Source organism: Ursus arctos, unplaced genomic scaffold (genome assembly GCF_023065955.2).
Source record: "Ursus arctos isolate Adak ecotype North America unplaced genomic scaffold, UrsArc2.0 scaffold_5, whole genome shotgun sequence".
Classification (NCBI taxonomy): Eukaryota; Metazoa; Chordata; class Mammalia; order Carnivora; family Ursidae; genus Ursus; species Ursus arctos.
This window is the reverse complement of record NW_026623067.1, coordinates 39,109,133-39,128,792: the sequence shown is the minus strand read 5'-3', so window position 1 is coordinate 39,128,792 and position 19,660 is coordinate 39,109,133. Positions and strand designations below refer to the sequence as shown.

At 39.2% G+C, this 19,660-nt stretch overlaps 1 protein-coding gene across 1 annotated transcript in view; it reads right to left on the bottom strand.

Annotated features, from left to right (window-relative positions):
* NDFIP1 (Nedd4 family interacting protein 1) overlaps nucleotides 1–19,325 on the bottom strand; it is a 50,997-nt gene extending 31,672 nt beyond the window's left edge. Inside the window, exon 1 of the mRNA XM_026499029.4 lies at nucleotides 19,009–19,325. Within this exon, the coding sequence (XP_026354814.1) occupies nucleotides 19,009–19,071 (63 nt within the window). The 5' untranslated portion in view covers nucleotides 19,072–19,325. The remainder of the gene's footprint in view (nucleotides 1–19,008) is intronic.
* Nucleotides 19,326–19,660: the final 335 nt, after the last annotated feature.

Sequence of the window (19,660 nt, the reverse complement as noted above, 5' to 3'; positions counted from 1 at the left end):
CATTATTCTGTAAGAAAACTCAGGCTTCAGAGCTCTAGGGCCTACATGGAGAAGTAATTAAAAGTCCTAGCAAAGACAAGTTGAAATGGAAGAGTAAGCACTTGGCTTTTTCCCCTTGCTTTTAACAGGATGGTAGAAACCACTCATCTTTTGTTGAGAATAAACAACATAAAAATAGTAGCTAGACAGACTCACTTTTAAATAATTTATATATATAAAATCTAGTCCATAATTTAAATGCAAGGGTGATAAATACTGTTTGTGCTTTTTAAAAAAAAAAAAAAAAACCCTGTACGTTGCATTCATCTAAGATATGTTAAAGCTATAAAATACCAACATGGGAGCAAAAATGACCTCTTAATTATTCACCATTTAAAATGCTATAGTAAGCAATGCTTTCTGGGAAAAAAGAAAAGAAAAAAAGGAAGTTGTCCCAACAGAACATGGGCTACAACTGGTATCATCTATTCGAGGGTTCTTTTAGACTTCAAGAACAAGTCAAATTTCTGGACTTGGCATAGAGAACACTTCTAGCCTCTATTAAGATATTACAAACACACATATACATTAATACATACACACATGTGTGTATACAAAGATGTATCTATTAAGATACACACATTAAGGATAGGTGTAACAGGGGTGCCTGGGTGGCTCAGTTGGTTAAGTGACTGCCTTCAGCTCAGGTCATGATCCTAGAGTCTCAGGATCGAGTACCACGTCAGGCTCCCAGTTCAGCAGGGAGTCTGCTTCTCTCTCTGACCCTTTCCCTTCTCATGCTCTCTCTCTCAAAGAAGTAAATAAAATTAAAAAAAAAAAAAAAAAAAAGGATAGGTATAATAAACACACATACATACATCTCCCCAAATCCTAACTTGTAAAACAATTATATAATGTAATACTAAAATTACAAAAGAACCTAACCCTTTTAAGTCAGTCCAATACAAAGTTATTAAAACTACACACTTATCAGGGCGCCTGGGTGGCTCAGTCGGTTAAGTGACCAATTCTTGGTTCTTGGCGTCATGGGATTAAGCCCTGCATGGGGCTTCACACTCAGCGTGGAGTCTGCTTGAGATTCTCTTTCACTGCTTATGTTCTCATGCTCTTCCATTCTCTCTCTCCAAAAAGAAAAAAAACCCTACATGCCTAATATATTTAAATTAGTTTGATTTGTACAACTTTTCTGCAAAACAGCTAGACCACACAAAGAGTACTTAAACTGTAAACACAATTGGGACACCTGGCTGGCTCAGTTCCTAAGAGTATAAGACTCTTGATCTCAGGGTTGTGAGTTTGAGCCACACACTAGGTGTAGAGATTACTTAAATAAACTTTTAAAAAACAAAAAATAAAATGTAAACACTATTAATGTAGATATATAACCTAGAGGAGTATAATCAAATGTAAACGGATTATGATTCAAGCTTTCCATTCTCTCCACTGCCTTTTCTTCTGCCCACAACAACTTTTCTTATGGATAGTCAGAAATTTGAATATTTCATTCAATAAAATTTTACCAGGCACTAACACATGCCAGGATGGCATTAATTTTTGATTATTTTTTCCCTTAATGCTCCTGAAAGAACATTTCCTTTTTTTCCATTTACTTTTCCATTTTTTCCATTTACTAAGAAGATTGGTTGTTAGTAGAAGCCATAATATACTATTTAGGCTGATAATTCTGGATGTGAAAAAGGTAATTTGGTATTTGTTAAATGATGTTTTATGTATAATTATTAAGAGCAAGATCTGTCAACAAGGACAAAATAACAGTTTCATTAAATCTGTTGATAGAAGCACTATTCCTATATACCATTATACTAAAATACCAAAGGAAGTCGTTTCTTAGGTACAGTAACTGGTTTCTTCCTGGCTTTACTTGTTTTGTTATGTCAATATTCTCTACGCTGTGATAACCTTCCTGTTTGGGTCATCACAGGAGATGACATATTTTTACCAGCAATATCCTAAAGAAGTAGTAGTCTACTTGAAGAACAGCAGTAAGATGGGTACCAATTTCTTCCTTCATGATTGGCTGTTTTGTGTCCAAGGACATGAAGATGTCCACCCACATATGCTTTTCATATTAAGAACTTTTATTCATTCAAAAGACACCATTAAGAGAATGAACACAACCCGGAGTGGGAGAAGATTTATTTTTCATACAGAAGACTCATAACCAGCATATACAAAGAACTTCTAAAAAATCAGTCAGGAAAAAGGAAAAAAAAAAAAAAGAAAAGGAAACCACCCAACTGAAAAACGGGCAAAAGACTTGAATAGACATTTCACAAAATAAGTTATCCAAACGGCCAATACACTTACTAAAAAGTGCTCCATTTCATTAACAGAGATACAAACTAAAACCACAGATGATATTTTAAAAGCAGAAAATACCAAATGTTGATGAAAGTATACAATGACGAGAACTCTCAAACTGGGTTTGTAAATTTGTACAACCACTTTAGAAAACGGGTCGGCACTTATCTATTAAAGATGAATTTATACATACTCTATGACCGGCAATTCCATTCTAGTTACATATTCAACAGAAACACATATGTTCACCAAAAGACACACCTGGATGTTTAAAGCAACACTATTTATAAAATTGGAAACTACCTAATTGCCTATCAACAGCTGCAGAATGAATAACAAAACTGTGGTATCTCCATACAATGGAATACTACAAAGCAATGTGAATAAAATGATACAACATACAATGCATGGGTGAAGCTCATAAAAATAACGTTGAGCAGAAGCAGCCAGGATAAAAGAGCACTGACTGTATGATTATATTTATACAAAGATCAAAGCCAGGCAAACCTCATATGCCAGTGAGTGGTTACCCTGGGGAGGGGGTAACTGGAAGGGCAACATAAGAGAGCTTTTCTTTCTTTTCTTTTTTTTTTTTTTTTTTAAGATTTTATTTATTTATGTGACAGAGAGACAGCCAGCGAGAGAGGGAACACAGCAGAGGAGAGGGAGAGGAAGAGAGCCTGCTTCAGCCGAGGAGCCCGATGTGGGACTCGATCCCGGAACGCCAGGATCACGCCCTGAGCCGAAGGCAGACCCCCAATGACTGTGCCACCCAGGCGCCCCCGAAGGGAGCTTTTCTGAGTGCTGGTAATGTTGTTTCTTGATCTGGGTACTAGTCAGAGAAGTGCATGTTCAACTTCTGAATTCACTAAGCTGTGCATGTATGATTCGTGTATGGTTCTGTATGTAAACAATACTTCACTAGCAATTCAGGAAGGGGAGAAAAGGAGACTGGATGAGTATCCATGATGCAGACAGGGACCTTTGCACGGTTCACCGCTGTACTCACCTCAGCACCGAACAGTGAGTGGCACATCAGGGGTACCTTATTAGCACACGCCACTAAAGCAGGCATGGAGGTGTAGCTTCAACAGAAATCTACCTAAAGAAATGGTGGCTAATGCCATCTTAACCTACCGTTCACATTTATCTCAAGTATTCACATTACTTTACAAATCACCAAATAAATGTACAGGCAAGGCATGCAGCCACATGCAGATGAATGCCAAATCTATGGAACGGACAGGGATGACAGGACCATGAGGGAGCATCAGCAGCAGGTGGCATCCCTATGACTACTTAGGACCAGGAGCACATAAACATGAAGAAAACTGATGAGAAGCCAGGCTTTACAAAGCAATGAAGACAAAGCTTACTCTTTCTTACTGACTCATCTAAAAGCAAGGAGGTGTGAGAAACAAAAAACTTTCAAAAGATTGCTGTGACCCGGATTATAAAATTATCATATGATTTCTCTCATTATGGAACATAAGAACTAGGAAGATCGGTAGGGGAAGAAAGGGATAAAGAAAGGGGGGTAATCAGAAGAGGGAATGAAGCATGATAGACTATGGACTATGAGAAACAAACTGAGGGCCTCAGAGGGGAGGGGGTGGGGGAATGGGATAGGCTGGTGATGGGTAGTAAGGAGGGCACATATTGCATGGTGCACTGGGTGTTATACGCAACTAATGAATCATCGAACTTTACATCGGAAACCAGGGATGTACTGTATGGTGACTAACATAATATAATAAAAAAATATTTAAAAAAAATTAATTAATTAAAAAGTTAAAAAAAAAAGCAACCAAGTGGTATATACAGAAATGGAATATTCTACATTAAAAACACAGCAAAGTCAATGTCCAGACACCAAAAGTGACAGATATGCCAAAAGCCAGAGACTAGTGCTCACTGCAGCCTGTTTGGCTCTGCCAGCCCTGTGAGCATCCAGAGCTCTCAGGCTGAGAACTTCCAAAAGCTATAACTGCTTATTACTTCATTATTATTATGCCCGCAGTAGAGCATACTAGGGTAGAGATTACGGATGGGAAAAGGTATTCAAGAGTCTGCCTTAACCTAGGTTTGATCATGAGATTCTTCTCCTCCAAGAGCAATGAGAGCGAAGAGAGAGGTGCATTCAGCATTTCTTTATCTTTTTCTCCATCCCAAAAATCACAGAATGTTCAAGTGTTTAACTGCTAGATTCACTTAACACCACTCAACGAACAAGCCAGTGCCATGACTGGTGTGGGGTAAAGAACTCAACAGTAAAGGTGACTGGTGTTTTCAACCTAAATCTGTAGTTTATCAAAGAAAAGACAATCAAAAGAATTAAGTGCAATTTTAATACTCCACTTAAAGATTAAACACACACATTTACTTCTTATCCCTTCCAAAACCATCTTAAATGTAAATGTCAGTAAAGTTTTAATTTTAAGGCAAAAAACTACGGAGCCAAGCACCTGGAGAGGAAGCAGCAGTAAAATCCTGAAAGCCAGAAGCAGGATGACAGGCGGCAACTACCACAGCAGACCCAAGAAAACCGAAGCCTGAACTAGAAAGCAGAAAAGCAACCTGTCTTGCACTATAGCCTCAAAAGGCTCAAGGGGTGGCAGCAGATACTGGGGGAAGTAGGAATGACAATGAGATTTAAAAACAGGAAGGTTGTAGATGCACCCAGAAACACACAGCTCTCGAGATCCCCATTAGAAGACTAGAGATTTATTCTCTGGAGTTTGTAAAACAAGAGTCCTGGGCTGGAGACACCGAGTTTAGGAGAAAGGGTAGCATATCAGAAAAGAGTGATTAAGTGAGAGGTTTATATACTAAATGTTGAGATCTTCCAGCCTTCTGCCTCCCATTCAGCTCCCTTCTTACTAGCAGCCAGGTCTATTCCCTGGAGCAACCCAAGAGAACAGACCTAAAGACACTGTCACTCAAAGCAACAGCCTAGTCAGGTTCAACAAGAAATTCCACCAAGCATACTGAGCTTCCAAACTGCCTTACTAATTGTGCACTCTGAACCAAGCAGCTGAAGATCACCACAAACCTAATGAAAGCTTCTAACGGTCATAAAAGACCAAAACAAAGAGAATACATGCAATGTGGAGGAAACAAGTAGGCAGGAAGATGAAAACCTGAAGAAAGGAAAAAGTTTTCAATAATCTCAGAGAAGAGAAAAAAATCAGAACCATAAAACAAGGATGGTGTGGTATAAAGAAAAAAAGGGGGGGTTTAGAGAGTTTCTGAAAAGTAAAACTAACAGATTAAAAATTTATCAAAGAGTCAGAATCTAAAACTGAGAAATCTCGGGGTGCCTGACTGGCTCAGTCGGAAGAGCACACAACTCTTTAACTCGGGGTCATAAGTGTGAGCCCCCTGTTAGGCAGAGATTACTTAAATACCTAAAACTTTTTTAAAAAGATTTAAAATGGAGAAATCTCATAGAGAGTAGAAAAAAAAGACAAAGATGAAAAATATGAGACGAGGCTAAAAAATGTTTTAAAGAATCAGTACAAGAGGTTCTAGATTCAGAGAGAGGAGGGGAAAAAAAAAAAACCAAAGCAGAGAAATATCAAACAAAAACTTTTTATTTTCTTTTCTAATTTTTATTTAAATTCTAATTAGTTAATATATAGTGCAATGCTGGTTTCAGGAGTAGAAATCAGTGATTCATCACTTACATATAACACCCAGTGCTTCTCACAACAAGTACCCTCCTTAATGCCCATCCGCCATCCACCTCCCTCCACCACCCCTCAGTTTGTTCTCTATCCTTAAGAATCTCTTATGGTTTCTCTTTCTTCCCCCCAACATATGTTCATGTTTTGTTTCTTAAATTCCACATATGAGTGAAATCATACGGCATTTGTCTTCCTCTGATTTACTTCACTTAGCATGATACACTCTAGCTGCATCCACGTCTTTGCAAATGGCAAGATTCCATTCTTTTTGATGGCTAATATTGCATTGTGTATATATACCACATCTTCTCTATCCATTCATTAGTCAACGGACATCTGGGCTCTTTCCATAGTTTGGACACAAAAACTTTTTAAAAATTTACCAGAACTGACAGACATGGGCTTCCAGACCGAAAGGGCCCTCTGAAGGCCTGGCACAATGGATGAAAGTAGATCTCAAGGTACAACACAGTGAAATTTAGGAATACTAGAGACAAAAAAGAAGCTCCTAAGAGCTTCCGAGAGTAAGAGACAGAGAGCTAGAGAAGTAGGCCTCATCTTCAGAATCAGACATCAAAACTGGCTTTAAGTTTCCTAAGACCAACACAGTGGAATTAAGAAGGCAATGGAGTAAACGCCTTCAAAATCCTAAAGGAAAATGTTTCTGGACCAAAACTCTAAGTGAGAAGATAACATAAAACAGTCTTCAATGTACAAAGTCTCAAAAAAAGGGGGCGGGGGGCTTAACTTCCCATGCATTCTTCCTCAGAAAGATACTGAAGGCTGTGTTCTAAGAAAATGAGGCAATAAACCAAGAGAAAAAACTGAATCCAGCAAAGGGGCTTCAATTAAAAACCTTGGGAAAGGAAACGCCCAGGATGATAACTAAACAGCAGACCTTGGGAACAATCTTCTAGAATGGGTCAAAAGGGAAGGAAAGATCCCTTCCCACCCTCAATGATATCAATAAAATACCTTATGTATCTGAACATATCAAAAAAACCATGAGGCTGTATTACTTAAGAGCCTGAGGATGAATTAGTGCTATTAGCAATTTATGATATGTATATAGAAATTAAGACAACAAAAAATAATTACTTTTGAAAATGTATTTTAATTCCAGTACGGTTAGCATACAGTGTAATATTAGTTTCAGGTACACAATATAGTGATTCAACACCTCCATACATGACCCCGGGCTCATCACAAGTGCACTCCTTAATCCCCATCACCTATTTTACCCATCTTCCCACCCCCTAAAATAATTAATATCTTCAGGGAAAATAAAGTACTATTCAAGCAAGGACAGGAAACCACAGTATACCAAATATCTCAGCTGTGAATAGTATTTATTACTTTCAATTACTGTAAATGCTGAATATTGATCTAACCACATAATGGATACAACTATATCAGAAAAGTGAAGAGACAGGAAGTAGGAGCTGTGGGAGGGAGGTAAAAGACAAATCCTTACACCCCACAGTGGTTAAGTCAATTTTTTTTTCAACAGTAAAAACTGAAAAATCAAGAAGTAGCACACAAAAAATGTTCTTTAGCTACAAGAAAAACAAAACAGCAAAAGTAACAGCTAAAGGAAAAAAAAGAAACAGCTGAAAGAGCTAAGAAGCAGGCAAGTAAACAGGAGACTACTGTTTTTAGTAGTAAGCCTATAAGATTTATTTGACTCTAACCTACATGCATGTATAACTTTGATATAAAACAAATTAAAAGTTAAAAAAAGATAAAACATGATTACAAAAGGTGTCACAAAAGAGGAATCTCACTGTGCTCAGGGGAAACTAACCTAATGTGGGAGGAGTACTCAAAATCCCCCTAGGACAGACTATCTAACCTAAGATGAGGGCTAGGAGGGAGAAAGCATTCCAGGGAGAGGACAGAGAGGAGGCCTCCAAACCAGAGAGGGTGATGAACTCTAGGCCCTGCCCCTGAAACATATCTCCCATTAGAAACAACAAGTCATGAGGGTCAACCCTTCCCCCAAATCCCCTCTCCCTCACTACATCTTGCTTATCCTTCAAGGCCAAGCTAAGTTTCATCTTCTCAGAAACTTCCTACCTGGAACCAGGTGAGCTCTTTCATCTTAAAATGATGTCTTTTGTCTACAATCTCATTCTCTGAATTAATATAATTAATATTATATCAAGACCATAATACATTCTCTTGAACCACTCAATAGGCAAAAACATAGAGAAGAAAATAAAAACCACCAATCCGATCTTTCAGATATCCTTCTAGCCTTCTGAGCAAATACAAATAATTGAATAACCTTTTCACTAACTGCATGGTAGAATTTTCCTTCATTAAACAACCGTTTGTAGTATCACTGCAGTATCTGAAAGTCAGTCTTTATTTTTTAAAGGGGAAAAAAAAGTTCCTTTCTCAGAAATAACTACAGCATTAACCAGGGACAATTAAATAATAAAGCAATCATCTGCTAAGAGAAATACAAATCAGTGTTAGAAGGTATGCCCCAGTAATTGTTAAGATCCTTTTAAACACAATTACAGATTCTCACATTAATATTTCACTGAAATGGGAAGTTCAACTTAAAATGGCATCTGGATTACATTAAACCTGATACATGAAAATATATTTTAACCTTCTAAATAATAGCAGATGCTAATATAATAAGCCAATGATTACCTCATGCCCCCCATAAACTTTCTCCCCTTCTACTCAGCTGGTCATTTTGGCCACAGCTGAAAGGTGGCAAGATGACTGTGAAACTCACAAGACTGGATAACTCTGATCACCTCACTTAGCCACCTAAAATGAAATTGGGCCAACATGTCTAAGAAAATTAATGCTGCCTACCTTCACATACATGACTGAGTAGAACTGATTTTAAGCACAGTTTAAAATACATCTGAAAACGCCAATTCAGCTACACAAGGACAAAGCGTTGAAAACAATCTAGGATCAACCATCAATCATGTACAAGATCCTCAATGCAGATTACTCTCAAATCATACCTCTTATTCTGTTTCAAGAGTTACATGAGAATTTCAAAACTTGCGAAAATTCAACTGCTAAAAGCAGTGAATAAGAATACTAGAGCTCAGGGGCGCCTAGATGGCGCAGTCGTTAAGCGTCTGCCTTCAGCTCAGGGCATGATCCCGGCGTTATGGGATCGGGCCCCACATCAGGCTCCTCTGCTAGGAGCCTGCTTCTTCCTCTCCCACTTCCCCTGCTTGTGTTCCCTCTCTCGCTGGCTAGACTCACTATCTCTGTCAAATAAATAAATAAAATCTTAAAAAAAAAAAAAAAGAAAGAATACTAGAGCTCAAAGAGCTAGCTTCTTAAAAAATAAAAGCTACAGCACTTTTAAAATTACTATTTTCTCACTTTTACAAGGACTTTAATAAAACATCTAATCAGGCGCGCCCGACTGGCTCAGTTGGTGGAGCTTTGACTCTAGATCTTGGGGTTGTGAGTTCCAGCCCCACACAGGGTGTAAAGGTTACTTAAAAATAAAATCTTTAAGAAAAACAAACAAAAAAAACCATCTAACCAGTAATAGTCCAGCTTCTATCATGAAGTAATAAAATTATGTGACAGCGAGTGATGATTTTATTATGAACCTAAAATTGCTCTAAAAAAATAAAGTTTATTGGGGTGCCTGGGTGGCTCAATCAGTTATGCGTCCCACTCTTGATTTTGAATCGGGTCATAATCTCAGGGTCATGGGATTGAGCCCCACATCAGGCTCCATGCTCGGCGTGGATCCTGTTTGGGATTCTCTCTTCCTCTGCACCCACCCCCATAAAGTGTATTTGAAAAAGCTGTAATTGTTGATTACTTTTCCTGATCTGTAAAAGCATTATTAATTTTTTGCTCTGATATACAATATTTGAAGCTGACAAGAAGGGCAAGACTTAAACCTAGTACTGAAAAATTACGATATGGCATTCTGTACTCAGTGACCCATTTTTTTAAAATATTAAGACGACATTTTCTATATTTTTAAGCAATGAATAATCTCTTTTATCTTTTAGCATAAACTCAACATCTATATTTACTGATATCACTTTTAAAAATAATTCTTCATCACAAAAGAAGTTTGCTAAATCATCAAGAGAATGCCATCTCTTCTGGATCAAAGCCACCAGCTTCTACATACAAAAACAATCAACTATAAAGCTGGAAGGAATCAAAGTGATGTGTAGTCCAACTACTTCATTTTACAAAAGAGAAAATAAAGAGGCTAAAATTCTGACCCACAGTCACATAACCTCTTACTTCATGACAGAAGCTGGACTATTACTGATTAGATGTTTTAATAAAGTCCTTTTACGTTCTCCTGAATCAGTCTCAACTTAGTGTCCGAAGTGAAACTTCGAGATACTGAAGTCTACATTACAAGCTTCAAAAACTGCTTACTGGGACACCTTGCTGCCTCAGTTTGTAGAGCATGCAACTCTTGATCTCAGGGTCATGAGTTAGAGCCCCATGCTGGGCACAGAGATTACTGTAAAACAAAACAAAACAAAACCCTCCTTATTAACACAAAGTTATATGAAAAGTGTGGATGCTACAAAATCCTAAAACAAAAGCTTTTACTAAGAACACCATATTCCTGATTCCCTAGTCCATGAAATTTCATCTAAATTTCACAAGGACGAAATAAGTTAAAAAATAATTTAATTACAAAGTAAATCGCAAAATAAGTACAGAATTCTACAGAGAAAGGATTGTGAGGTTAAAGGGACTTGGGTTTTACCTATAGTTCTTGCAATTTTTATAGCACTGTTTTCCATTGTTAATCAGACCTTAATGAGGTGAATATGAGCAATAAATATATGGATTTTATTTTATACTATTCTTATAACTTGTAAGTTGAACCTATTTCTAAGTAAGTTTGTTAAAAGAATATCTTAAAAAGCAAAACATGATTATTAACAGTAACTTTGGAAAAAAAGAGAAATCACTCTTACCATCTTTCTTAACAATCTATTATAAATGTATCGAACAACCCCACTAAAGAAGGTGAGGGGAAAGGTGCTGACCTCAGTACCTAAGCAACTTTGGAAACAAGTACAGTCTGTAAGACTAAAAGCAAAAGAAACTGCATAAATGCCCTGTCCTCTAGTTGATAAAAGTGTTTCCCACAGAGGGGTAGGTTAACAATTCTGACACCACTATACACATATGCTAGAATTAAAGAATTAAGTAAATGGATGGTGGGTGGTGGGAGCAAGGTTTCTCTCTGCTGAAGTGGGAGTTTCCAGACAGGCCAGGGCAGCAGGCTAGAGCAATCCACGCAGTAATGGGTTAGAGTTGGTTAGTTTAATATACATACAGGTGATTACATATAGAAATTCTTATAGTTATGTATTGACACATGTACTTCTTTACTCCGGTAACTTAGAAGGCCTAGAAGCAATAACACTCTAGTAGCAATGTGCACAGATCTTGGTTTCTAGTATCACCGTCCAATAAAAAGAGCCAGGCTCCTTGGAGAAATAGCAGATTCCAGGATGGCGCAGGAAATATACACGATGAGCCTCGTGCCAAAAAGGAAGTGCTTCAAAACCAAAATTATAGAATCATGTCAGAGGGACATAAGTGCCAACTGAAAGAGTTCCAATCGCCAAAACTGCAAAAATCTGAGCCACAAAATAAATTAGTATTGGATTATAATCCAAAGAATAAAATAAATGAGTCCATCCTGATATCACTGAATAAATAAATTAATAGGAAGAGACAACTAGCCCATGCAGAAAAATTCTGAGTTATTTATGTAGATACTTTGCCCTCCACAAGGTGGAGCATAACTCTTCAGTCCTTAAGTGTATATTGTACATAGATAGTAGACTTCCTTCCAAAGAGCATAGTATGAAAAGGTGGGGGGGGGGGTAATTGTATAGTAAAGAAACCTCACAAATACTACACTATTTTGACCAGGTGATCAAGGTCAACATCAACAGTGTTAAGTCACATTGGTTTTATGCATTCTTGGTATGATGTGAGGGAAATGGCACTTTACCTCTGTGGTCTTCCTCACTGAAACCCACAACCCCAGTTTGATCATGAAAAAATATTCAAGACAAATCCAATCGACTATATGAGCAGTTGGATGTTAGGTAAGCCCACTGTAATCGGTTCACAATATATGTAAATCAAACCATGACACTGTAAGCCTTAAACTCATTCAGTGATGTATGTCAATTATTTCTCAATAGAACTGCAAACAAACAAAACAAAACAAAAACTCTTTTGAGGGACGGTCTATAAACACCTGACCAAAACTCCTCAAAACTGTCAAGGTCATCAGGAACAAGGAAAATGTAAGAAACTGTCACAGCCAAGAGTTACCCTAAGGTAACATGACAACCAAATGTAAGGTGGTAACCTGTATGGGACTGTGGAACACAAAAAAAGACATTAGATTAAAAAACAAAAATCTGAATAAAGTATGCAGTTTAGTTAATAATAATGTATCAGTACTGGTTCATTAATGTTATAAATGTATACTGCTAATGTTAGATGTTAATAGGGAAAACTGAATCTGGGGTACATGAAAGCTACTATCAATGTTTCTGAAAATTTTTAAATGTTACAAAAATTAAAGGTTATTTTGAAATATTTTTTTAAGAACTTGTTTTAAAGGCAAACAGAAAAAAATTATTAAAGCCCGAAGAACACACACGAATTTGAGTACTTAACACCTCTGAGAAGAGACTGGAAGGAAAGGGAAATCAAGCTTTCCTTTAAAAGTGTACTGTTTGACTCGAGTATATGAAGAGTAGCTGCATACTAATGCCTAACAAGAAATGTTTAATTTCATATGCCACATTTAAGCACTGAATAATAAATAAAATCAAACTGTTATTAAACAGAAGTCACTCCCTGAACCCGTGTATTTCTAATCATAAACCATCCAATTTCCAGAAAAACCTCCAAACACATTCAAGCATCTAATTAACTAGTAACTGATATTAGTGCAATATGTGGATTTTCAATTGCTAAGGGGGATAAGAAACATACATGTGAAAGGAACTGCTTTAATCAGTAAGAAAATATTTCACCAGAAACATTCTTAAATTTGGTATTTAGACCCAGTATGTATAAACTTTAATATAATAAATTGTGTTATTCAGGGAAAAAAAATGAGTCATCCTAATTTTAACAGCAGGAAGTGCTGAACGATGTCTAATAACACTCACTTTATTACTACATTTGGTGAAGGCAGCAACACACCCTGCACTTCTATCTGGACAGCCACTAGAATCATTACAACTGGAGTATGTAAAGCTCAACAAATTCAATGTATGGTATTTACCAACTGCCTATATTGGCAAAAATGAGTTGAGAACAAAGATAACGATCAAGCTTATTATCAGCATTAATCTCTAATTAAATTGTTAGAAGCTGCTTTATCTAAATGGGCACCATCCACTACCACGAGAATATGTTGCATTAAACATCTGTACCTTTTTTTTTTTATTTGAGATAGAGAGTGAGAGCGAGGGAGGAGGAGGAGGGAGAGAGAGAGAGAGCACGTGAGAGCGAGTGGAGCGGGCACACCGCACACAAGGGGAGGGAGGGGCAGAGGGAGAGGAAGAAGCAGGCTCTCCACCGATCAGGGAGCCCAACACAGGGCTGATTCCAGGATCCTGGGATCATGACCTGAGCGGAAGGCAGACACTTAACCAACTGAGCCACCCAGGCGCCCCATAAACAGCTGTACTTGTTCAAAGACAACATAAAAATAAATTATTAAGAAACCAAAGTAATTATTTTAAAGCCCTAAGAACGGATAAAAGATAGCACTTGAACCTCTTCGAGCCTTTCCTTTTTTTATTACTAAGAATACAAAGTCACTCTCATAAAAGGATTTATTTTATAATATAATTTTATGTAAAGTAATGTGATACAATCAGTGCCTAGCATAAAGTAATCTGAAGTTATGAGCAGGCAAACCAGTGGGTGGCATCAATTGAGATGATGCCAGGATTTCCTCAACTAGGCCTTACTCCCTACCCAATAAGGAGTTTTGCCCTGTTTCCAGTACAAAGAGAGAATGATAAAACCGATTAAATCTGCCCTAACAAGTGGTCACCGGTAGGAGCAGGAAAAAAATTAAGAATGGATCAGCAAGAATTCATCACTGCTACAAAAAAACAGTCACTGCTTACCAAGAGGGAGTCAAATAAGAATCACAGTTGTAGATCTACAGCTCACAAATCTTGTTTCCATATTCATACTAGATTACAAAAGGGCTCTCATGATTTATTTCTCATGTGATACTAACTGCTTACAACATCTTTTAGAGTTACACACAACAATATTTATGGATGTAATAATATGACTTCTAACATTTGCTTCAAAATAATTGTGGGGAGTATAAATGAAACAACATTACCTATTTGTTGATCACTGCTAAAGCCAAGTGATAAGTGCATTTGATTTATTATACCATATTTTAGTATACGTTTGGAATTTTCATAGTAAAAAGCTGAAAATGTAAATACTATTAAGAAATGATTCTACTCCTACAAATCAACAAAAAGCAAAGAACCCAATTCAAAAATGGGTAAAGGACTTGAACATGCATTTCTCCAAAGAAGATATACAGATGGCCAATAAGCACATAAAAAAATTCTCAATTTCACTAATCATTAGGAAAATATAAATCAAAACCACAATGACATACAACTTCATGCCCATTAGGATAGTTTTATCAAAAAATAAAATAACAAGCATTGATGAGGATGTTAAAAATTGAAACTCTTCCCCGCCCCCCCCCAAACTGGAACTCTTACCCACTGCCGGTAGGAATGTAAAATGGTGTAGGGACTATGGAAAACTATTTTTTAATCAAAAAATTAAGAACGCATTACCATATGATCCAGCAATTTTACCTCTGAGTATATACCCGAAAGAATTGAAAGCTGGGACTCAAAAGATAACTTGTACACCCACATTCACAGCTGCATTATTCACATCGGTCAAAAGGCAGAAGCACCCCAATTGTGCTCCAATGGATGAAAGGATAAACAAAATACGCTACATGCATACAGTACTATTCAGCCTTAAAATGGGAGGAAATTCTGACACGTGGTACAACATGAATAAACCTGGAGGATATGAAGCTAAGTGAAATAAGCCAGCCACAAAAGGACAAATACTATATAATTCCACTTACATGAGGTATTAATCAAATTCATAGAAAACAGAATGATGGTTGTGGGAGCTGGGAAAGGGGGAAGCGGGGAGTTATTATTCAATGGGTATGCAGTTTCAGCTGGAGAAGATGAAAAAGTTCTGTAAATGGATGGTGGTGATGGTTGCCCAACACTGTGAAAGTATTTAATGCCACTGAACTGTACACTTAAAAATGGTCAAAATGGTAAATCATATATATATATATGTATATATATATATAATTGTAGTAAAAAGCATATATATATAACAATTTTTTAAAATTTTTAAAAAAACAATTCTACCCATCTCAGTATTTTTGGAAAAGTTTTCTTTGATCATTGGACATACAGGCCACAAGTAATAGCAAAATAACCTTAAAATTTTGACATAACATTTTAAGGGGCATTCCAAGATATAATTACAACTTTTCAAACTAAAAAAATAAAACCACATGGGCACTTTTCACCCCTTCCTCCAGGATCGTGACTTCATCTAACACTTCAGCATAAATATGGTTTGGCCTGGCAGAGATGAAATTCTTTCCCTGATCTATCAAAACCTTCCTCCACAATCCTGAATTTATCCAAAAAGGTATCATTCCCAAAGCAGCTCTACAATGTCGTCAGACTGCACTATAAACTCTTATCAGTGATGTTTGTAAGTGGACAACTTCTTCAGCAGGCAGTAAATCTAAACTAAGCATTCTATTTTTAAGCCTATATGGCCATGTCCTTGTTGCCCCCTTAGATCAGATTCAAATCCAAAGCTCTGAAAACATTTCAGAAGTATCTGGCAAAATTCATAAAACAGGCAAAGATATATTCTCCAGTGAGGCAAAGAGGGCTTGGAATGCATGAACAGGAATAAATGTCTGCAGAGAGAGGGACGTATTACAAATTTCACAACACTGGGCCTCCCTCCACCTTTCTGAAACAGTGCTTCTGAATGTCTGGATATACAATCTCAGCTTCAAAATGCAAAAGGGGAAAAAAAATAAAGCCACAGGGAAACTATGAGCCCAGGCTTTCTGTGCAGTCTGTCGTAACACTAAATTCAAGTTGTGCCCTGCGCTACCAATAAAAAAAACATTAAGGTAAACTTGTATATTTAGTAACGAATCATAAAGTCTTCCACTGCATTTACTCTACTAGAGAACCGGCTCTATTTGATTAACCAGATCAAACAGAAGTCAGAACAGCCTTTTGTGACAACCAGAGTATCATGCTCCTATCAAGTTGCCTGGACAATTCACCGACATTCTATAATGCAAAAGCCTTTTAAATATGTATACTCTCTGGCCAAGTGTTTCCGCATCTGAAAATTTATACTAAAGAAGAGACAAAGATGGATATAAAAGAAACTTCGGTGAATTAAAAAAAATTATGAACATACTTAATGACCAACAACAGGCAACTGACTTGAACTACGGCATAACCACAGATACATACTACGCAGCATGAAAATATTGACCTACCTTATATGGCTATATTATGTGCCTCTGCACATACATGCGAACAAATACACACACATGCAAATTTGTGAATGCACACATGTTTGAGAACATGATACACATGGGCACATATGCACCAAATGTGTGCACGTATAATCAGGGGCCCATGGAATGGTATATGTACAAAGATGTGCCTATATATATATATATATATGGACATATATATATATATATATATATATATATATTATGGGCACACGAGAAAATACATATGCACATATATATCTTCTAATGCACATGCCTATATTTGGAATGTGAGCCTGTGTTTTAAGTAGGTGAGTGTGTATTTATCCTTGTAATCACTACTTAGAGGCTGTGACCTTGAGTAAGTTAATAAGCCTCTTGGAGTCTTGAGTTTGTCATCTATACAATAATACCAAACCCTGCCTCATGGGGGTTTTATGAGGGTTAGTGGAATAATGGATGTAAAGCACTTAGTACTGTGATTGGCACATAGTAAATGCTCAGTCAATATTAGCTTTCCTTATCTCTACACATGTATACTGATTTATACTTACGTATATTTACATACCTATAAGTCCACAAAGATACACATTAAAATATTAACTTTGGTTACCTATGGGTGACAGATTTTTATTGCGGGGTTTTTTAGGGGGGCTGGCTTTCATATTTTGCAATTTTTCTAGGAAGGTTCTTTTTTTTCATACTTTTTTGGAGGTTATTTCTTCAACATAATGATTTTTAAAAATAAAATAAAGATGACCTGTCCCTGACATACCTCAGTTCTGCATCTTTAAAGCTATTAACTACTACACTAAGGAATACATAGTTTTGATACTCCACCAAATTTTTTGTATTCGAGCAATATGTCAGCATTACCTAATAGCTCAAGAAGATGGCAGTACAAAGAAAAGCCACAGCTTTTGGCTTGTTTGCCCTATCCAGAGCAGGATGAAAAGAATGAATTAGATCACACTGTGGGGTACATGTGCTTTCTGAACACTGTGGAGACATTTAAGTGACACCTGTCATTTGTATTTTACTAAAGCAGGGAGGAACCCAGAGCCTTGCCCAAGGTCATACAAAAAAGCATATGCCAGACCCCAGGCTGTGAAAGATCTGAGGACTAGACTGCATTGCCACAGTTTGGGCGTGTTTATGAAACCAAGAAGCTAAATTCTTAACCAGTCATTTCAGAAGTCCGGCTGGAGGAGGGAGGAAATTACAACATAGGGCTGATGAGAGCAAAACAAACTGGTAACTGGCTGCAAGGGATTAATCTAGATGTTTTAATCATACTGGTTTTCCTTACTTCTAAAATACAAAACTGGAGCTCATCAAAGATAGGACACTTAATTTCATAAAAGCACGACCGATATTTGTATACATATTGTATCAAAAACATCTGAAACGACAAAACGCAAGCAGTTATCTGCGGTTCCAATCAACACCAGTTCCTACCTGGCTTAATTCCCACAATTATAATGCGTTAGGTTAAATACCACTAAAAACCCTGCAGATTGTCTCTGAATTTCCGAGGGGAACCCAGCTACTGAGACGGGCGAGCAGCTCTTTTCCCTAGGGCCTCAATTTATAAATTATAACCGGGATAATACTCCAATCAACCCCTATACAGGTCCTCCCCAGCCATGCTATTAAATCTCCTTAAACGTCATTTCCAAGCTTTTAAAACACACACCCAGGCACACGCCCTGCAGCCTTCCACGAAGCTCGACATTTTGGGGCATCGCCCCAGCTAAACATCGCCTTTTCAAACCTACTGCAAACTGCGGACTTGCCTCTCGTCTCATTTTTTACTTTTGTCTTAAAACACAGGCGAGGGGGATGGGTTTCGACAAACAGATTAGGCTCTGAAACCCTGAGCAATCGCATCTCGTCGCGGGGAGCCGTCGGTCGCAGTAGCAGCGATTTTAATCTTTTCTCTCCACCTCGCTTCCTTTCCCATTTCATGCTTGCCTTTTTTTTTCTTTTCTTTCCAATGACATCAAACCAAAAGTGGAGCAAAGAAAACTGAACGCCCCCGGGTCGGTGCCTCCCGAGGGTCGCGGGTTCTGCCTCGGGGACCCGACCGCCGCGGGAACCGCGGGAAACGCTGCGGGGCAGAGGTTTTCCACCGCCCGAGTGCCGCCCCAGGTCGCAGAGGGATGGGCCGGGCCCGCGGCGGCCTCGAATCCCAGCGCGGGGCCCGCCCAGGCCCGGCGCGGCCTGCTAAGCCGCGGCGTCGCGTCGGCCACAGGCTGGGCCAGAGACGCCTGAAGCGGCCGGCCGGTAGGGCAGGGTCGGGAGTCGGGGGCCCGGGACCAGAGGCCGGGGGCCGGGACAGGACTCGGCGCTGCTCACCTGCTGGTACCGGCTGCCGCAGGCCGGCTCCACCGCCGCCAGCGCCGCCAACGCCAACGCCATGGCGCAGCCGGCCGCAGGGAAGGAAGGGGAGCGAGCGAGCTAAAGGGGCGCGGGCGCTGCGGCCTGGGAGCGCGGGGAGGCCGAGGGGGACGCGCCTCGGGTGGGTCTCGATGGCCGCCGCCGCTTCCAGGCAAGCCGCTCTCCTCGGGTTGTGAGCACCGCCGCCGCCGCCGCCGAGGCTCCGACGCGGCCCCTGGGGAGGAGGCGGGACGCCGACGACGACGCTGCGCCGCCGCCCCGCCCTCGACTCGCTCCGCGCGGCCGGGCCAGGCCTCGCCCCGCGCCGCCGCCCTGGCCCCCCGGAGCCGCCGCCCGGGGTGGGGTCCGCCCCTCCTCCCGCGCCCCGGAGGCTGAAGCCTTCTGAGGCGAGGCAGCTGTAAAAGAATTACCTACTAAGGAGCACCTCGTACGAGGTCTGAGCTTTCCCCGTGCGTTCTCTTCTAACCCTCATCGCACAGCCCGGCATGGGGGCCACAGCCCCATTTAAGAGGTCGTTGGCGCCCAGGGAGGTTTGACAACCTGGCACAGCAGCCATCTGATGCCTGATCCCTGGTACCTGCTGCACAATCTCGGTTCTTTTCCAAGTCCC